We start from the raw sequence: 22,050 nt of genomic DNA on the forward strand, positions 1-22,050 counted from the left end.
ATCAATCAGATATAGTCTTTCCTTATCAAACTGCATAAATGGTTACCAGTATATCTTTTGTTTTTAAGTTAGGAAGGAAGAAAACATGCAAAATTCTTTTTTCTCGATACATGTAATTTCTTTCCATAAAACATGTGAAAAAAATAAGACATCAAAGTCCCTAAAATAACCATAACTACATGTTTAACTAATATTGAAAATCAAACGAAATTTCTACACCTAGGAATGATGCACTGAGAAATGCAGCCACTGCAAACTAAGCAATAATGTCGTGTGCAATGACTTACAAATGTGTGAAGTGTATGAGGGTATAGGAATGAATGCGAGTCACAAAGTTGCTCAATGTTTAGCAGCAAGTACCATTGTTTTTACATTTTATATGATAATGAGATTACATTGCCTATGTTTTTTCTGTTTATCAAAGTGGGACTTACATACCTTATTTCATAGTTTCTGTTCCCATTACAGATTAATTTTATATGCTTATCATTACTGCAATGCTTCAATCATTCTCGTTGCAACACAAACCTGTCTGTAGAAGCAGTGTGTAAAATACCCCACAACAGCTTAACACACTAATGAACATGAATGAGCCAAGACAGCACAACAGATTCACACGAACAGGTACGTTCTAATTCAATTCTGACATATAAACACAAGCTGTAATATATCTGAAGTTATTCACACCTTTTTCTCAGTTTTTGGTAAACAAAACTAATGAGCAACAGGTGAGTACAGATGAACATGACTGATTAAATATATGCCTTGAAGAATCACATCTCGAGTAGAATTATAAAGCTATAGATCAGGACAAAACTTTAGCTAAAACAAACACTTTCCATCTCACTCCACTGCTGCAAGTGTGAAATACCTGAGCCATTATGTAGTAACTAGTATCAGTTGGCAGTTGTATGAAATAAAATGTCTTGAACGCATACCTTGGAGAGCAAGCTGTAGCAAACAAAATGTACTCATGGTGAAAGTTTACTTTCACTAAATTCCTAAAATGATCAGTTAAAGAAAACTGTTAATTTATCCACCATGTCAAAAACTTTTTTTCATAGTTCACTATGACCATCGTTATTTTGTTTAGAATCAAAGTCCTTTTTTCTTGCACTTTTTTTTTTCCCTCCATACACTGCATCTTGATTGTTACAACTTTCAAAAACTTTATGCAGTCATGAATTGCATACTGTGGATTCTAATTGTTATGTATTTTATGGGAGTTTAGGACACAATTATGATTTCTTATTCAAAGCCACATAAGTGATTTCAACTAGATATGTATGACATATGTCTTAAACCTTTTCATCAGCTTAGTGGAAACAATTTTGTAAAAAAAAAAAATCACATGACATACAACTTTAAACATTTTCAACATTCATTTTCTTCTTAAGTTTCAGTTCAGTTTTTAAAACCTACCAACAATATGAAATCTTAATACGTAGGCAAATGACATATGTATCATCAGTTCCTTTACTGTTGTACTATTTAACTGCATCTCTTGAACATTCTTGAGAACCATGTAAAAAATATTAATTCTTAGTCACAGAATAAGGTATTATGATGGTCCAGGAATATAATTATAATCACATTATGTGATTAGGGCAGAGCCACTGAATTACATGTTAATTTTTCACAGATGTATTTCTTTACTGGTGGGGACTTCTTATGTTATATTATGATAAACCATTAAAAATTATTCGTATCCTTTTTCAAGGTGTAAAGCGCCCTGATGGACTAAGTAGCTACATGTACACTTGGCCACAGAGATTCGCGAGTACATACCTAGTATGTTCATGTCATCTGAGCTAGTAACACACTATGAAGGAGGAGCAAGGGTATGTGGAACATATTGAAGCAACATGAACTGTTAAATAGATGGCCACTAATAAAATGGTCAGACTGTTCTTGCATGTGTGTCTGGAAGCATATTTTGTATAACTGATAATTATCAGACATTGTACTAAAAAACACTGTTGTCGTTCAGCAGCTGTCAGTCATCATGTATCAAGTATTTTAGATGACACTTCATTAACAAGTGTCTACTGTGAAAGTCCATGCAGGATTCTTTATACCACATATTTAAATATATACACAGCAACTGCAACCAACAGTTCTAAACCCTTTCAGGCTAGGTGTATGGTCAATAAGTGACAAAAGGGGAAAGAGTGCATAAATAGAAGATGGTGAAGTTGTTGGAACTAAGTTAAGGTCAACAGAAATACCTACACTTTAACACTAGGAAAATATAGCATCACAATAAAATAATATCCTTCAAACTGACATTAAAACTATGATGCATGGTTTGCGGGGGCGAAGGGAGGTTGGAGTAGATGATGAAAGACGAGAGGAGGGAGGGAGGGAGGGAGGGGAGGAGTGGGATGAATGGTGGCATTTAAGTTTTCAGGTAAGTGATGGTGAGAATGGTTTAGTACAGTTTGAAATGCACTTAGAAATTTGGGAAGCAAGGGATGGGGAACATCTGGGAGACAGGGAAAGGTCGGGGGGACGGCAAGTGTCTTGAGACCACAAGACATAACTATTCGCTCATAAATTTTGCTTGTTCTTGTTTAACACAGCTGCCGAGTTTATATTTAACTATATGATATACAGAATCCAGCATGGACTTCCGCAGAAGACACTTGCTAATAAAGTGTCATCTAACATGATGATTGAAAGTTGCTTTAATGACAACAACAGTTCTTGGCAGCACCACAAAATCTTCATTAATATTCTTAGGTGTTTTCTACATGCCTCATCATTCCCAATTATACAAAACACACTACTAGACCTATTTGCAAGAACAATATGAATGTTTTATTAGTAGCCATCTATTAAACAGACCATGTCACTGTACTGTGTTCCACATATTCTTACTCCCCCATTACAATGTTACCAGCTCAGATGACATAAAAACATGCTAGGTATGTGCTCGAGAACTCCTATGGACAGGCGTACATCCATGGAAATGAGTACTTATGGATTATGACAACTTTTGTCACTTACTCTACAATAGGACATGAAAATATTAATGACTTGAAGAAAAGGGATATTGATTACATGAGAATGTACATCACGGTAAAGCCTAGAGTTCAAGATGCATTCTCACCATTAACTGGGCTAATGACAAACGTGGCCCGAGAATTTAGTTCTCGGCACATTCTTCTGAATTTTTTTATATTTAATACCAAAGCCATAAGTCTATTGCTGTCATGTCATTAAAGTCCAGAGTGTGCCTCTTACATACTGTAAATGCTAGTCCTTGTATGACTTTATTATATATCTGAGTTGTGATTCTTATAGAATACAACAAATTCTAACCCCACCTTAACAAGATGCAGCCTCTTTCCAATAGCATTAAGTGTTTACTGACACAGGACAACTTTTGATTTGAATAAGTGCACAAAATCCAGTTTGTTGCTAAGAAAGAGAAAAAAAAAATGATTATATCATTCTTTTAATGTCTCAAAACTTTAGGATGACCCTTGCAAAGTCTTCTAGAAAAAGCTTTACACATACAAACTACATAAAATTAAATCCAGAAATTATCATCAATTGCCTATGTAGTCTGTTATATAAATTCAACTAAACATACCATATTACTGGATATAAGTTTCTGATTCATGTATGTTATTTAAGGATGAAGCATTTCTAAGAAGAGATACATTTTTATGTATATCCATATTTAAAAATTGCAGAACTGCAAAAGGCCAGATATGATGCTCCAAGTAATATACTGTCAAGATGCTGCAATACTGCACAGAGAATTCTTATGAAAGCTGACAATGGGAATACAGGGATACTGGGAGATCAGTATATCTTCATGAAAGTGAAGCAAAATGTCTTGACATGAAAACACTCCTTTTTTTTTTTTAAAGAGACAGTATCTCACAAATGAAAGTTGTGTTTTCTTAAGACATTACAACAAAATTATAGTTGCCTATGCTATACATTTGTTCTCTATAGAATCATGTTTGCTCTATGGCTGCTCGTATATATACCTTGTTCACACTGTCACAGCATGCATGAACGTTACTGTCAATATGAAGTCGACAACTGCTATAATCTCTGTTGATAAATGAAGGTATTGACTTGGGGGGACACTACAAGAGCCATTATACTATATTAATCATCTGTAGACTTAAAGAAATATACTAACTGTAGTATATCCCTTTGCCCAAAATATTTAAAGAAATTAACTGGTTTACAGGTACAAGTACTTCAGACTATCAGGCATCTCTCTGTGGTCTCAGTATACAAGCCTAAAGGACGGAACTCCTACCATTTACAGTTATGTGGACAGATTTTTTTTTATTCAGTCTTCTACAGACCCAAAATATTTATCAAACAAAACAGTGCTTGAGGACATTCTTTGGTAACTAACAAAACATTTCTATTCTCTGAGAGTAAACGTACGGACATAAGACCTTTAGTACTATACCTGCTTCAGACATAAAATGCATCTTATATTTATTGGTAGTTATTATACAAAACTGAAGTTCCAATAATGTAACTACTCTAAAAAAAATTAATGTTCTAGATAAGCCTCTTTAACTTAAAGCTCTGCTTTACATAATAATATATTCTAGCTTTTCAATATCAATTATTTACAAGTAACTGCCAATGGGGTGTCAAACTAGTATCCATGCTGAGATGCTATGAACGGAAAAAAAAATGCATTCTGACTAGTGGAACTATTACTGAGAATTTTCCTGAATAGCACAGTTAACAGCTTAGCCCCACCAATATTTTTAGGTTGGAGCTCTTATTGAATAATGAATTACCGATGTTCATATCATCACTACCAACGAGGTTACTGTGGTAAAATGGGAGAAATTATGTACAATGTTAGCGTAACTCAACTTTACATGTCTAACAGTACTGAATCTGAAATTTTTAACAGCATGTAAAGAAACTACTAATGAAATTACCAGAGTCTGTCAGAATAAGGAAATTCCTTGGAACAACATGACTTTACATCTGTAGCCTCCTGTTAAGAATTTTTACTGATAACTGCAACACCAATAAAAAGGGTAATTTCTCTTTTTCTGTCTCCCACTTTTGTGCCAAAGCAAACATCTAGGCGAGAATACTTTAGGCCAGAGACTACTCACAGTCATAATGCCTTGTGAAGTATGAATATAACTTACAGTTACACTGTAAGCTTTTAATCCAAATTTTGCAGACTCAACTAAAAGTGATCTTGTTTGAGTTTAAGTTTGTACATATGTCATCACTCCAGCCTCCACTAAAGTTGGTTATGATTTAAAAAATCTGATCTTGGAAAACAAAGATGGTTTCAAATTTACCATGATGCAGGTGAATTCCTTGTACTGACAAACTCGAGTTTCCATGAAAATCTCAGATACTCTCATATTTCTCTAACATAAACAATTGGTGTGACATTATTTTACAGAGACAACTTATCAATATTAAGAATAGCAACTGTAATGTTATCTTGAGAACCAAGAGAGTATGCATGAAGAGCTAGGGACTTGGCCCCAAAATCGGGTTCATGAATGTGATCACGTACAAATGCTACAGCTTCCTCATTGGACAGCACATCCCAGAGTCCATCTGTGGCCAAGATTACAAAATGTGCCTGAAAAAGGGACAAGCTTATTAAATCTCTACAAATTAATCCATAATACAGAGCACTAATAAACTGTCAAAAATTGCTAGTTTTCATAAAATAGTAGCAGCAAGTAAACAGATGACTGGATTTATGGTGAAAATGGCAGTAAAAGGAAAATGCTGTAAAAATTTTAGCTTACTGTAAGAATACAGATGAAGTTATCATGAAGACTGCCTATAAGTAAAGGTAAAATAGAGATAAGTTGTCATTATTTGTGATATGAAGAATTTGGTCACATCAGGAATAATGACATTGTGTGAAAAGCGAGGTCTTTCATATCTGATACTCTTTGCTTCCATACTTACAACTCTATCCTTCATTATTCTGTTAAGGGACCCAGTGACTCTTCTACCCTGTACTGCTTCCTCCCTTATCTCTCCTCCAGTATCATGAAACTTAACCAAAACAACTCCTAAATACTTGAATTTTCTCACCTCTTCCAGTCTTTCTTCCCATATCTAAAACAGTTTAGTACACTTTCATCTTTCACCTTATATTGTTTGGCAAAATCTCTACTTTCACTCTACTTCCTTTCAAACACCATTACTTTACTTTTACTTGCATTTAGTTTCAATTGTCTATGCTGACACAAACCATTATCCACAGACAGGTTGGCCAATAGCTACCATATCTCATTACCACACTCCATCTCTGCATCCCCCTTCCCTAGTTTTGCTTTCATCTCTCGCATCACTTCATCCGTATATATATATATATATCAATAAACCACTGTGACATCACACAGCCCTGCCTGACACCCACATGTATACAGAAAGTTATGTTAAACTCTCCATCCACTTACACATGCAAGTGCTCCACTATAGATGGGTTTCACACCATCCAACAGTTGTCCCCCTACCCCATATATCCTTAACACATCCCATAAAGCATTCCACTCAACCTGTCATATGCTTTCTCTACATCCATAGAAGATGCATATGACTTCTTGCTGTTTGTTTTATACTTTTCCCACATAAATCTAATCCACACATCCCCTGACTTTCCTAAAACCACCTTGCTCTTCACTTACTCTGCATTGAGTCACTTCCATCACTCTCTCAATCAACATTCTTGTATACACTTCTGGTATACTTAACACTTTTCCTAGTATACTTAACAGACTTATTCCCCAATAATAGCTACATACATCCTTAGCATCTCCTCCACTAAATAAAGTAACAACAATAGCTTTCACCCAATCCTCTTGCAAAACCTCCTGTTTCCATGCTAAATTACGTATCAAATGCATCCACTCTATCACACTTTCTCCTCCATACTTCACCATTTCAGCCAGGTGCCTTCCCTACCTTTAGCCTCATTATTGCCCTTTTTACCTCCCATTTTGCTATATGCCCTTGCACTTATATTCTCTTCTTTCCATACTCCATAACCACGCATGAAGCAACTGCTGTTGCACCTTCTTTATTCATCAGTTCTTCAAAATACTCTTTCACTTTCTCCTTTTGACTCAATAACTCACCTTCCTTACTTCTTACATTAAAATTTCCACTCTTCCATCCACCTCTTTCCTTTCTCACTCAACTTTCTTCCAAAATCTTCATCTACTCTTTCCTCTGTCAGCTTATACATCAAGGGGAAAAAAAATCTTTGCCATAGTACTAAAACAGCCAGTCAGATAAGTAAGCAATGTTTGTATTTTTACCACAAGCCTAAATTTAAGGTTATGGTGATGCTTTACAGTGACACAAAATATGTATGAAAGATAAGATTCATGGAATATTATGATCTAATACTCCAAAACCCCTTTTCCAGGATTCTGAAGTGAGAAGTTCTTTGATGAGATGGTACTTCCTTTTGTCAACTCACCAAAGGTGACTCTTCACAGGTGTAGTCATTGTGCAGGCAGATTCCACCACCACCATTCACAGAATACAAAAACTGTGATGTGACAAGTTTGAACCATATTTTACGAGATTGATACACTAATTCAAGGATGCCATTAAAGGATCTATTACAAAGCTTGAAAATGCAGATGTTACATTATAATTTGGGGGACAAATTAAGTAAAAAGTTTAACATAGCTTCAAACTGACAGGCATTTGAAATTTACAGCAATTCCCTAAACAATGCTTCAGAACTGGAGACAAGTGTACAAATGATGAGACAAAAAATTTGGACCCAGAATAAATGGTGACAGCAGAGAATGTTAAACTCGACAATAAAATGCCAATGAAACAGACGGGTTTTGCTTGAGTGAAATCTAAATAAAGAGTACCGAAACTAAAATCAAATATATGCACTACCTTAGTTAGACTAATATAACAAACAGTAGCTGCTCGTTTACCAATCTATTACACTGGTGTACTCCAGCTTACCTTATGGTCCCGAAGGCTAAATGTAAGAACATCTGGCTCTGCAGTGACCAGCTTACGGGGCTCTTTAAGAGGGAAGTCCCCTAGTGCTCGTGAAGTGGCCAAAATTCCTGCCACTCGCCACACTCCTGCAAATGTGATATAGCCACCAGCTTCCTTTATCCTGCGGCGTTCCTTTAGCTGTAAATAACAGAAACACAATAGTGGGTAGAAAATACAGCCAGCAACAGCATGTACGGTGTCACTTCGGGAAACGTGTTATTTATGGTTCCACAATAGTATAATCTTCATGCTTTTAACTCCCATTTATATGGTCATACTGCTATTGATGGGGAGGTCAGTCTAGTCTACTCAAGGGGAAGAGGAATCTTTATCTACTGTTAATTGGTAGGTTAAATATGGGGATTCCTACTGTGCAAAAATAATTTGCATGACTTCTTGTTTAAAATTTTTTCATGAAATTCCACCAAGTTCTACCCTGCCTACCTATATTACATCATTTTGCATTATTTCTCTTGTCTCACAATATCACTTTATTAGCTTTGTTTTCATCAACAAAATATCTTGCTACAAATACTTTACCTCTCTGTCTAGGCCTCATATCATTACTGTATTAATATAAACACTGCAGTCAATACTGTTCCTTGTGGAACAACCGATAAAACATCTTCATTAGACATGGTTCTATTTATGATAATGATACTTTGAATTTTCTATCCGTCAGAAACTCCTTGGTATATCTTCTTAGTTTACCCTTCTGATTTTGTTTTACTACTTTAACAGAATCCTATAGTCTGTGCACTTCTGTATGGTAAAAATCCATGCTTTCCTTCATTAACGGTGATACGATTTACTCTTTTATTGCTCCATGCATCATATGATGCGCTATGCAGCTACTCTTCCAAAATGTTATGTATAATGTTTTATTGGTTCCAGCCATCATTCAAAATACCAGCTGATGTTTGCTTCCAAAATCACCCAGTGGTGCCACTGGTAGCCTAACATCACTGCTATGGAAAATCTTCTTACAGCTTGCTCAAAAGGAATACTGCTCTCCAATCAGCAGTCACTGCATAGTGGATGACAACATTGTCTCACAAATTGTCTGCTGCACAGTCTTACCTCATTATTCAGAACAACAAGAATGTCACCCTGACAGTGACTACCATCAGGTAAGAGGAAGGTTTTTCAAAAGAAATGGGAATGCAGGGCAAGATACAACAACAGAAAATTTGCTCAGGTGACTATCCCAGAAAAGAAAGACAGTTTTCCATTATTCATAACTTCTTTTTTCCTCTTGGGTTTGTTTATCCTACAAGCATAACAGCATGGAGGTAGAGGGTTAATGAAAAACTTTTTAATTTCCAGGAAAGATTACTATAGAAATAATATTTTAAGATTATTCTGTGGCACCACAGTACTCCTCCAGGTCTCTGAGGATAAGCCAAATGCCCATATGACTGATCCTCAGTGTCCGGACCAAGGTACTGTTCAAGAGAAATGTTGAGAAATGTCAAAGACCTCTGTAAAACTCCTCCAGGAAATGCTACCTCAGAAAAGCTCATATAGAAAAGCAGCCCCCCAAAAAACTATTTTTTTCGTTTTAAGCAAAATATTCCCTCAGTGTAGGTTTTCCAAATGCCTGAGTGGAAAAAAAGGGGAGGGGGTTGTTCCCTTGCTAATTTACAAATTCATGAGAATGAGGCAAACAGTGTTTGGGGAACAAGACAGCAAATGGAAGCCACAGTGAAAGGAACAGATGGGAAAGTTGTAAAACACAAACAAGAGGTAAATAGGAGATGAACTGAGTATTTTGTAGGATATCAGATCTGGATAAGATGTGTGGAAATAAAAAGAGTGTGGTTGAGAGAGCAGAAGAGGGTGTTTTGAAATGGTCTGGGCACATGGAGAGAATGAGTGAGGAAAGATTGACCAAGAGGATATATGTGTCGGAGGTGGAGGGAACGAGGAGAAGTGGGAGACCAAATTGGAGGTGGAAAGATGGAGTGAAAAAAGATTTTGTGTGATCGGGGCCTGAACATGCAGGAGGGTGAAGGAGGGCAAGGAATAGAGTGAATTGGATCGATGTGGTATACCGGGGTTGACGTGCTGTCAGTGGATTGAATCAGGGCATGTGAAGCAGTCTAGGGTAAACCATGGAAAGTTGTGTAGGGCCTGGATGTGGAAAGGGAGCTGTGGTTTCGGGCATTATTACATGACAGCTAGAGACTGAGTGTGAACGAATGGGGACTTTGTTGTCTCTTCCTAGTGCTACCTCGCACACATGAGGGGGAGGTGGCGATGGGAATGAATAAAGGCAGACAGTGTGAATTGTGTGCATGGGTATATATGTATGTGTCTGTGTGTGTATATATATGTGTACATTGAGATGTATAGGTATGTATATTTGCGTGTGTGGACGTGTATGTATATACATTGTGTATGGGGGTGGGTTGGGCCATTTCTTTCGTCTGTTTCCTTGCGCTACCTCGCAAACGCGGGAGACAGCGACAAAGCAAAATATAATATATAAATAATATCAGATCTGGAACAAATGCCACAGTTTTGAGAGAAAAGAGGTGATTGTGAAAGCCTTGATTAAGAGGAGGTGAATAGTGTTAGGAGAACAAGAGAACAAATGGGAGCCACAGTAGAACGAGCAGATGGGAAAGTGGTAACGTGCAAATAAAAGGTGCGAGATAGTTTGAGTATTTTGAAGGATAACAGATCAGCTGGACTGGATGTAACTACAATTGAGTCTTACCAGTGTTGCTAACTGGTTTGTCTGGATATTCTGTGTTTGTATGGACAATGGTGAATAGTTGCATTATAATCCAGTTAGCATAACTGGTCAAGTGCATGAGAGAGTGCTGACTAAGAGGGTAAAGACACACATAGAAGATCTCACCAGAAGGGAGCAGTATGACGAAAGAGATATGGAAGATGTGTGGACCAGGTGTTTGCTTTGAAGAACTTTTGTATGAAATATCTAGTGAAAATGGGAAATATTTGAAGAATGAGATTGAATTGTAGAAGCATTTACGAGTCTGGAGAAAGTGCACAACAGGTTTGACTAAGGCTTAGTGAAAGTTGCCATGAATATATGGGGTAAATGCAGTGACGAGTTTTTACCAGGAGTGTAAGGCATGTGTGCATGTAAGAAGGGAGGCGGGGGAGTAATTCAAGGTGAAGGAGGGTCTGCATGAAGGTGTGATAACACCTTGGTTGTTTTAATCCATGTCTGGACAGGGTGGTGACAGAGGTGAATGCAAGTTTTAGAGCAATGGGCATCTCTATATCAAACTGGAGATGGGGAAGCCTAGAAGGTGATTCAGTTGCTGTTTGCAGATGACATGGCCCTAGTCACAGACTTGAGAGAAACACCAGGAGCTGGTTAGAGTTTGTAAGTGTGTTTGAAAGGAGACACTTAAAAGTGAGTGGTAAAAAAATAACGTAATGAGGTAAAGCAGGGAGATTGAGTCAAGATGGTCTGAAAGTCAAACTGAAGGAAGTGAACTGCTTTAAGAATTCTTTGTGGTTGAAACCATAAAGGCAAAAGTGAGAATAAGGGTGGGAGAGGGGGCTAAGGTTCTGGGTGCACTGGAGTGTGTGAAATTGATCACTGACTTTGGAAAAAGATGGGTATACTTGAAGGTATTGTAGTCCTGACAATGGTTCATGGATTTTAGTCTAAAGCCCTACATGCAAAAGAATGGAAGAGGTGGACATGTTGGAGGCAAGGACAACATGTGGTGTGAGATGGGTAAATTGCATTAGGAATGACAAGGTAAAAGAGAGGTGCGGTAGTGAACAGTGTATGACAGAGAGCTGACCTTGGTGTGTTAAAATAATATGAATAAATGAAGATTATGAGTGAAGACAGACTGACTTCAGAGGATGTGTGTTAGAAGTGGAGAGAAAGCAAAGGGAAGGAGGGGGAGGACTGAGGAGACTGAAGGACAGAATGAAAGGCTTTGAGTTCTAGGGACCTGAACATTCAGGTTGGGGAAAGGCATGCACTGAACAGAACAAATTGGAACTGTGGTATACAGGGCTGTCAGCGGACTGGTTATATGAACCAGTCAGTGGCAACCATGAAAAGTTCTGTGGATCTTGACTTTGGATGGTAGGATCTGGTTTGGAGACACTGAACATGACTGCTTGAGAGTGAATATGAGCAATTGAGGTCACTGTTCCTGGTGTTACATCGCTATGGCAGGATGTGGTGAACAATTATAAAAAACTTAGCAGCATTCACTTTGATATGTTGTTTACATTCAGATATACTAACTTCTACAATTTACTGTGTGTTACTCTAAATGTTCTAAGCATTTCTTTATGAGGTGTCATTACTTATTCTTGGAGGTGTTTATCCTCCAATACACACGTCTTGTTTTAGTCTTTTTGTTTTCGGTGCAATAACCACCATCAATTACTAAATTTCTCTCATAAAACAAGACATTATCATCAAGCAATACTTGCATGTAGCACTCCTGAGAGAATGAGAAGACATAGAGTATGCATTCATGCATAAATGTCTCTTCGGTTTGTTTATCCCAAAGCAAAAGTTTTTTCAGGAACTAACAGAGAGTCTGTGTAAGTAACATTTCTACTGCTTACCTGATTTGGTTTATGATCAAATGAGAGAGGAATAGTTGATCCCTTAAGGTCACCCATGACGGCTCGAGAATCTCCCACATTGCCAATGATCAACAGTTCTCCATCTAAGACTGCAATCACAGCTGTCGTACCTTAAGAGTATAAGTAGGCCATTAAGTACAAAGCAATAAACCTATCCACCATCTTTAACTCCATTCCCATTAATATGAAATGTTCAAAAGGTCTATAGCTTCACTAATCATTCAAATAGATAGTATATTGAAACTTATATTCATATACAAAGTACCATATATCCTTAACTTCCATTCATACAAGCACACATTATAGCCTTAATTTATATAGATATTATATTCTTAAATTCATACCTATAGTATAGATAGTACAGTATAACCTTAACTGACAAAGTAAACAGTGTTTTCCACATAATTACAAAATTTCAAGACTATTTTCTTTACAAAGTTAATCATGTTAGGAAGTGTTCCCAAACTCCACTTGCACAAGGTTACGCTGCTTTGGTGAAGCTGAATCACTGTGAGTACAGTCACATCAAAGAACTTCTTATTCCATAGGAATCTACATATTCCTGCTACTGGAAGCAGCATAGCCATGGCTACAGTAGCCTTTAGAAAGTTCCTTGGTAATGCTAGGCAGTACTTGCTAAATTCAACATTTCATTCTAACAAAATACCGAGACTGTATTGGATGTGAAGGGTAAACATGATCTTGGAATCAACTTTTTAACCCTTAACAGCTAACAGAATTTTTTAATTTTTTACTTGACCTATCCCTTCCTTTTGAACTTCCTAGTGAACTATCAAAACATCTTATAGAGCCTTGGTTAAGTAAAATGGGGATAAAAAAATTCAACTAAAGCAGGAGAATCCTCCTTTAAACAAAGTTCTATCCTTCTCTATTATTTCTTGATGATTATATACAGACTGCACACACACTGTTACAAACTTTTGATTTTTATGTGATGGGCTTCCTTCTTCCAATGATACTTTCATTAAGGGCAATTTTTCCATATTTGATGATGCTCCTGAGCTGTGGAAAGACCCCTGAGCTTAACTCATTGTGGTCTGCATATAAATGCTAAACTGTAGCTTAAACCAGATGAGGCAGTGCACAGTTAAAACACCCAATGTAGCTTCATTTTCTTAGCTTTGGCAACTTTAATCCTTAATTATGTAATTTCTCAACTATTACCTTCTGTTTAGAAATAAATAAATAAATAAAAAAAAGGTCAACGTCATATATTACAGAAAATACACTATAAAGTTGTATGCTTTTATTGTGTTGGTATGGGAAGGTATTACACAGTGGAGTGCCTGGGCTGGCAGAATGAATGCTCGTTATCAATTTAAATATACCATAATTATGGTTTCAGGCATGAAAAGGAGTGTAAATGAGAGATGGAGTTAAAAGAGTAATATAGTGAGAGAGTTTCAGCAAACTTCTAGGAGAACAAGGAAATGCTTTGGCAGGAAGTGAATAATATGAGAAGAAAAAGGGAACAAGTAGGAATATCAGTGAGGGCAGCAGACACGAAAATGGTAACAGGAAAAGGCTGGAAATCCTCCCCTCTTGTTTTTTTTAATTTTCCAAAAGGAGGAACAGAGAAGGGGGCCAAGTGAGGATATTCCCTCAAAGGCTCAGTCCTCTGTTGTTAACGCTACCTCGCTAACGCGAGAAATGGTGAATAGTATGAAAAAAAAAATTCAGGATATATGGAATCCCCCTGCCTCATACAAAACACATGAACTGACATGTGCCAGCTAAGTTCCTTCTAAAATGCAAAGCCAGCTAATCAAGTCTATTCTTCATCTCAAAACTAAGATGAACATTATCAACAGTGAATCGATGTGTATAGGTAGAATCTACAGGGACAGATACTATCCACAGCAAAAGTTAAATGTAGTATATGCATACTGCAGGAAAGTGAGATAGTATAGCAGTTTTGCATTCAAGTCTTGTTTACAGGGAATGACACTAACAATCATACAATCAGCATCAGCTGCCAACTCTTCATCCTTTATGCAACTTAATTTCCATTTCATCCTTTATGCGACTAAACTTCCATTCCATCCTTTATGCGACTTAACTTCCATTCCATCCTTTATGCAACTTAACTTCTAGTCAATAATTACACAGTGAAGCCAACTCCACTCCATCCAACTCATCAACCTTTATAGTGTTAGTAAGCTGAACCACCATTTCACTAACATGACGAGGAAACATATTAACAAGCCTAATGAACACCAAAACACATAGGTAGAGTCCACAAGCTAGAGACATAAATAAAGACCCCATATAAAAAATGTATGTAGATGCCACAAGTAAAAGATATAAGTTGAGACCACAACTAAAGGATACAAGTAGAAGCCACAGATAAAGTATATAAGTAGAGACTACATGTAGAAACTAAAAGTAAGACCATGAATACATTATATAAGTAACTACAAACAAAAGACGTAAGTAGAGACCCTAAACATGTTATACAAAAAGACCACAAATGAAAGACAAACATTATTAGTGACCACAAATAAATTGTATAAGCAGACATTACAGGTGAAGTATATAGGTAGAAACCACATGTAAAAGACTTATAGAAACCATAAGTATGGACTTAAAGCTATAAAGACATTGACTATGCTGAGTGCAGTAACAAAAATTTTTGGCATTCCTACACTCACATTATCCCCACATTCCTGAGGAATGACAAAGACTTACAACACTTTCCGATTCTTACAAAATCTGTGAATGCTGTCCCAGTCAATTGTCATTGTAACATTTTTTTCAAACAAGATTACCTGAGCAGTATTAAAGAAACGTTAACATCTGCTTTGGGGGTTAGCTACCCAGAGATTCCCACTCCCTTGGATGACAGATACATAAGTGATAGAGTAATAAACTAATGTTGAGTGACAGTCACAGTGTGAGTAAGATGGATTGATCACGAGTCAGAGAGTTTCGTGCATAGTGATGGAGTGATACTTCAAAAAATATCTAATTGGTCAAGTGATGAGGTCTGTTTACAGTACAGAGATAAAAAGTGGCTTCATCATCCATGCTCACCTATCTCCCTTAAGCAGTTGTGATGCATGTCACTTACCCTGTATAATATCAGTTACTAGAGGAGTAAATAGCCATCTAGATCTTGTAATGTTTTATGGAGGTAATGACACAAAAGTTATTTGTTACTTTCAACTGCATCTAATTAATGTCAATTTTACTGGAGCACAAATATAATCAATTGAGAAGTAACACAAGTTATGCTTTCTTACCTGAAACATCTGTCCGGCTTTTGCATTGTTCCACCACCTGCTTATCGACAGCAATGATCTGGTCAGTTAGCAGGCGTGTATAGTTGATATTCTTGTAAGGGTCAATATAACCTAAATCAGGAATGCTCTCTTCTTTCTTCTCTTTGCAATTATTTGTTCCACTGTTGGTGGTAATAGAGTTACGTTTTGTAAAGTTTAATGAGCTATATGTGTCATCTTTCTTCATAGAGACATCAGACTCACTGGGACAGTAACTATCACTCTGCGAGATATCCTCAATACCACTACTTCTCTGTGAAGTCTCTGGACAGGATTCTTTTTCACATTTAGAATTTTCAATGTGCCCTATTTCCACTAAACCATTTTCTAAAACATCTTTCCCCCTATCTGATATTTTCTGACATGATTCAGTCTCTCTGTTTCCAGCTAAAAAGCTACCACTTTGGGGATCCTTGGCACAGGTGTTTTGAGGCTTTTCTTCAGTCTTCTCTCTATTGGTACGACCACATGTATTCTTATCTGAAATAGCTGACCCTTTCTTTTCTATCTTTTTTTCACTGCTACTCACAATAATGCCACTGCTGTTCTTGCTATTGCTCCTAGCCACGTTATTATTGCCATTTTTCGCTTTTTCTTGCATATTAACTGCTTGACCTCGAAGCAGCTTAATTTTTTCAATCACGTTGCGGAAGAGGTTATCCTTCACAAACTCAGCTGTGTACTGCAAAGGAATGGATAAAAGATATAAAGAAGCATTTACTTTTACACAGAAAATAATCTAAAATACTGTTTATCAAAATATGCCACACTCAACCCTTCTACTAGAAAAAGATTATACTGAATAACTTACATTACCTAAAATAATTCATGTAACGAATTTGACTAAGTAGGTAGTAGTGTGTAGGCAACTACCAACCAGGGAGATACTAGCAGCTTGGGTGTTGGGAGCATTAGTGACATCTGTATAGTTAGCCAGCACTTCCATTGTTGGCAAGTTGCACTCCTTTGACTCAGGTGGCTGTATTTTGTTTCTGTCTTATCCACATGTGGACTACTGCATTCTGTCCACAAACATACAATCTCTCCTTGTCACACATAAGATTTGACAACATTTAACAGATAGAAGTAATAGGTAGGAGCATTAGGCAAAAACATAAGGTAGGACTGGTTGGTAAGGTTATTTAATGTATGTATGACTCATGGTGAGGTGCCTGAGGACTGGCGGAATGCGTGCATAGTGCCATTGTACAAAGGCAAAGGGGATAAGAGTGAGTGCTCAAATTACAGAGGTATAAGTTTGATGAGTATTCCTGGTAAATTATATGGGAGGATATTGATTGAGAGGGTGAAGGCATGTACAGAGCATCAGATTGGGGAAGAGCAGTGTGGTTTCAGAAGTGGTAGAGGATGTGTGGATCAGGTGTTTGCTTTGAGAATGTATGTGAGAAATACTTAGAAAAGCAAATGGATTTGTATGTAGCATTTATGGATCTGGAGAAGGCATATGATAGAGTTGATAGAGATGCTCTGTGGAAGGTATTAAGAATATATGGTGTGGGAGGCAAGTTGTTAGAAGCAGTGAAAAGTTTTTATCGAGGATGTAAGGCATGTGTACGTGTAGGAAGAGAGGAAAGTGATTGGTTCTCAGTGAATGTAGGTTTGCGGCAGGGGTGTGTGATGTCTCCATGGTTGTTTAATTTGTTTATGGATGGGGTTGTTAGGGAGGTGAATGCAAGAGTTTTGGAAAGAGGGGCAAGTATGAAGTCTGTTGGGGATGAGAGAGCTTGGGAAGTGAGTCAGTTGTTGTTCGCTGATGATACAGCGCTGGTGGCTGATTCATGACTGAGAAGCTGGTGACTGAGTTTGGTAAAGTGTGTGAAAGAAGAAAGTTAAGAGTAAATGTGAATAAGAGCAAGGTTATTAGGTACAGTAGGGTTGAGGGTCAAGTCAATTGGGAGGTGAGTTTGAATGGAGAAAAACTGGAGGAAGTGAAGTGTTTTAGATATCTGGGAGTGGATCTGGCAGCGGATGGAACCATGGAAGCGGAAGTGGATCATAGGGTGGGGGAGGGGGCGAAAATTCTGGGAGCCTTGAAGAATGTGTGGAAGTCGAGAACATTATCTCGGAAAGCAAAAATGGGTATGTTTGAAGGAATAGTGGTTCCAACAATGTTGTATGGTTGCGAGGCGTGGGCTATGGATAGAGTTGTGCTGGAAATGAGATGTTTGAGGACAATGTGTGGTGCGAGGTGGTTTGATCGAGTAAGTAACGTAAGGGTAAGAGAGATGTGTGGAAATAAAAAGAGCGTGGTTGAGAGAGCAGAAGAGGGTGTTTTGAAATGGTTTGGGCACATGGAGAGAATGAGTGAGGAAAGATTGACCAAGAGGATATATGTGTCGGAGGTGGAGGGAACGAGGAGAAGAGGGAGACCAAATTGGAGGTGGAAAGATGGAGTGAAAAAGATTTTGTGTGATCGGGGCCTGAACATGCAGGAGGGTGAAAGGAGGGCAAGGAATAGAGTGAATTGGAGCGATGTGGTATACCGGGGTTGACGTGCTGTCAGTGGATTGAATCAAGGCATGTGAAGTGTCTGGGGTAAACCATGGAAAGCTGTGTAGGTATGTATATTTGCGTGTGTGGACGTATGTATATACATGTGTATGGGGGTGGGTTGGGCCATTTCTTTCGTCTGTTTCCTTGCGCTACCTCACAAACGCGGGAGACAGCAACAAAGCAAAAAAAAAAAAAAATTAGGTAGGAACATTAGCTGGGAGCATTAGGTAGTAGTAGTATGTTGGAATATTACGTTGAAGGAGCTGGTTGGAACATTAGGTAGGGGCCTCTGAAAACACTGGGCTAGAGTTGTCCTCTGGTAGTGGCCTGTTAAGGGTAACACACTAAAGGCTAAGTGGCACTGGAGTTCAACAGTTACGGAGATTCTTTTGCCACAGCCATCCCATTGAGAGAGTTCTCAAGGGAATGGGTATCAGAGATATAGATGAACAAACAGACTAATTTGCATAATCATCAATCTTGAAATAAAGAATAAATTCTCTTTGAAATAACATAGCAATGAGATTTATCGGTGCCATCATCTTAACAGTTTGGGGGAATGCTGTTTACACCTGTAGCCCAATGTGCAACAAAGTTTCTGTACTTTTGGTCTGTTCTCCCACATTATCTGGTGCTATAGGTCTACACTTCCAATATGATGTGTAACCAGGCAGGCAGGTCCAGTACACTAAGGAGACAGTTATCTAGATGTTTATAGGAGTCCCTTACTTAAAACAAGGGATGCCTTCTACGAAAATGACATTCAAAATGAAATAGTTTCAATTGGACCCAATATCAAACACTGCTTTCCTTCATCTGATAAAGAAAATGCAAATAATACATCAATATTCAGGAGTATAATTCATATAATACAATAGCTTTCTTTAGCTGTTATTTCTACCAATATGTACTAGGTAACAGATTCTTTAATCTTTGCTAAAGTGATTCACTCAGGCTAAATACACAACCAACAATATTTTGTCAATATCCACATCTCTTGATATTTGAGTGTGATGTCCCACTCTACGATGAAAGGTGATGCAGAAGGTGCGCAGAGCAAATTCTGAAATGCAGTACTTGCTCTGGTCTTGCTAAATTGTCTAATTCAGAACTGCACCATATATATATCATATTTTTATGTCAAAACAAAAATAGTTCAACTTGAAATATGCTAAAACTGAACCTGTTCAATGTGATGGAGTGCTGTGCCTTAAAGTCCTGGGGGGTCTTCTCCCTAAATCTACAAAGACCAGGGTATTTCCTCTCCCCACCACCACAGACCAGGGTGTTCCCTCACCCCACCACCACAGACCAGGGTGTTTCCTCACCCCACCACCACAGACCAGGGTGTTTCCTCTCCCCAACACCACAGACCAGGGTGTTCCCTCACCCCACCACCACAGACCAGGGTATTTCCTCTCCCCACCACCACAGACCAGGGTATTTCCTCTCCCCACCACCACAGACCAGGGTGTTCCCTCACCCCACCACCACAGACCAGGGTGTTTCCTCTCCCCACCACAGATTTGGGTGATTCTTGTCCCCATCACAGACCTGGGAGTTTCTGCATACCTCCACCACAAACCTGGACCACACGAAAGGATCTTTCCTCCCTCATACTAACCAAAGACCTGGATCTTTCCACCCCCACCATCACAGACCTGGGATGTGCCTCTCTCCCAACCACCACCACACACCTGAGTGTCCCCAGCACCTCCCTCCCCCTACCATCGGACACTCCCAGCCACCTCAGACCCCTCGCTCTCCCCTATCATGTCATGAACGCACCAATACATCTGTCATGTATGTGATCAACTCATAATATCTCACACGATCCCATCTCTCATCTGACAATATGACCACATCATTCAGTCATAATCTACTCAGATGGTGGGGAAATGAAGCATTATGAGAAGATAATGAAGTAGGGTTTACTTTCAAATACTGTAGTCAAATTATCTTTATCAAAATGCCCTCTTCCTGACCACAAGATAGTCTGTTGCTTAGCATCGTGTGTGTTACGAGGAGAGTTTAGCACTTGCGTTGCCCCGTCTCTTAACCTTGTATACATGTACCATATACTCACACACACACACACACACACACACACAAATGCCAGCCTAAGCCTCTGAGAGGGGGAAGATGAACACCTGGGTTGGATGTGGTCCGACAGTCACACCCCAAGACTCGATATCCACATGGGGAGGGAGGGTGTGGTGTCCTGAATCATAGTCAGTCGTGCTAACCACTACACCACAGAGGCCCGCATATGTGTGTGTTTCACATTTGGCTCATGGTCCACTGTGTGTGTGTGTGTGTGTGTGTGTGTGTGTGTGTGTGTGTGTGTGTGTGTCACTTGCCGGACACACACACACACCCCTGCCTCGTACTAAGTGTGATGGGTGGGTGTTGTCAAGCCAGGGGTCTAAATGCCCCAGGTCACTTGGGGGGGGGGGGGGCATCAGGCCTCTCCTGACCACCGTTCAAGGGTCGTGCCTTGGTGTCCCCCCCCCCCCCCCCACTTCCGGAGGAGTCGTACTTGCAGAGTACAGCCATGTGGTTCGTTTTAAGAGGGGTCAAAGGTCAGAGGGCTATGAGGTTGACCCCCAGGGGAGGTCACCGTGTATCGCTTGACCCCAAGGGAAGGCCACGGGGTATCGCCTGACCCCCCCAGGGGAGGTCACGGGGTATCGCCTGACCCCCCCAGGGGAGGTCACGGGGTATCGCATGACCCCCCCAGGGGAGGTCACGGGGTATCGCCTGACCCCCCCAGGGGAGGTCACGGGGTATCGCCTGACCCCCCCAGGGGAGGTCACGGGGTATCGCCTGACCCCCCCAGGGGAGGTCACCGTGTATCGCTTGACCCCCAGGGGAGGTCATGGGGTATCGCCTGACCCCCCCAGGGGAGGTCACGGGGTATCGCATGACCCCCCCAGGGAAGGCCACGGGGTATCGCCTGACCCCCCCAGGGGAGGATACGGGGTATCGCCTGACACCCCCCAGGGGAGGTCACGGGGTATCGCCAATCCTTCACTCGCCATGTTGACCAACACAACGGAAACGTGGGCAGGGGGAAATGGGCTCCGCCTCCCCCCCCGCCACGCTGGGCACCGTGCCAGATTGAGCCACTCTGTCCCCCCAGCCCCCCCAGCCCTGACGCAAGTCCCCCCCCCCTCTGGCGCCATAGACTGGCAGAGAGCCATGTAACCTCAGGGTCAGGCAGCACGCCCCCCGGGGGGGGGGGGAGAGAGAGAGAGAGAGAGAGAGAGAGGGATTCGAACTGGGAGATGGACCCAGACGATGTAAGGAAGGGGGCGGGGGGGGGGGGGGGACTGGGCTTGGCTTTCGAAGTCATTGATGACATAGCTGGTGGTGTCTCCCCCCCGGGGGTAGGGGGAGGGGGAGGGGGGGTGTTGTTGTTGTTGTTGTTGTGGCAAAGAGCCTGGCTGGCTGCGGGCGGGGGTAAACCAGACGGGTCACGCCGACAACGTCTGTGTCACAATGCGCTACAGTGACGAGAGAGGAAGGGAGGGAGGTTACCAACGCACCCCCCCTCCCTCTCCCTCCCTACGGAGTTGCAATTCCCTCAGAACCCACTTCGTTGATCACTTGTGGTTCAACG

The 22,050-nt window shown here is 39.8% G+C and overlaps 1 protein-coding gene across 1 annotated transcript in view; it reads right to left on the reverse strand.

Moving 5' to 3' along the window:
- Positions 1 to 93: 93 nt before the first annotated feature.
- Positions 94 to 22,050, reverse strand: part of LOC139748759 (uncharacterized) — a 39,429-nt gene continuing 17,472 nt past the window's right edge. The window contains exons 2-5 of the mRNA XM_071662187.1: positions 15,876 to 16,596; positions 12,592 to 12,722; positions 7,975 to 8,151; positions 94 to 5,605 (exon numbers count right to left, since the gene is read on the reverse strand). Coding sequence (XP_071518288.1) covers positions 5,414 to 5,605; positions 7,975 to 8,151; positions 12,592 to 12,722; positions 15,876 to 16,596 — 1,221 coding nt within the window. The 3' untranslated portion in view covers positions 94 to 5,413. The remainder of the gene's footprint in view (positions 5,606 to 7,974; positions 8,152 to 12,591; positions 12,723 to 15,875; positions 16,597 to 22,050) is intronic.

Source organism: Panulirus ornatus, chromosome 5, assembly GCF_036320965.1.
Source record: "Panulirus ornatus isolate Po-2019 chromosome 5, ASM3632096v1, whole genome shotgun sequence".
In the NCBI taxonomy this organism is placed as follows: domain Eukaryota; kingdom Metazoa; phylum Arthropoda; class Malacostraca; order Decapoda; family Palinuridae; genus Panulirus; species Panulirus ornatus.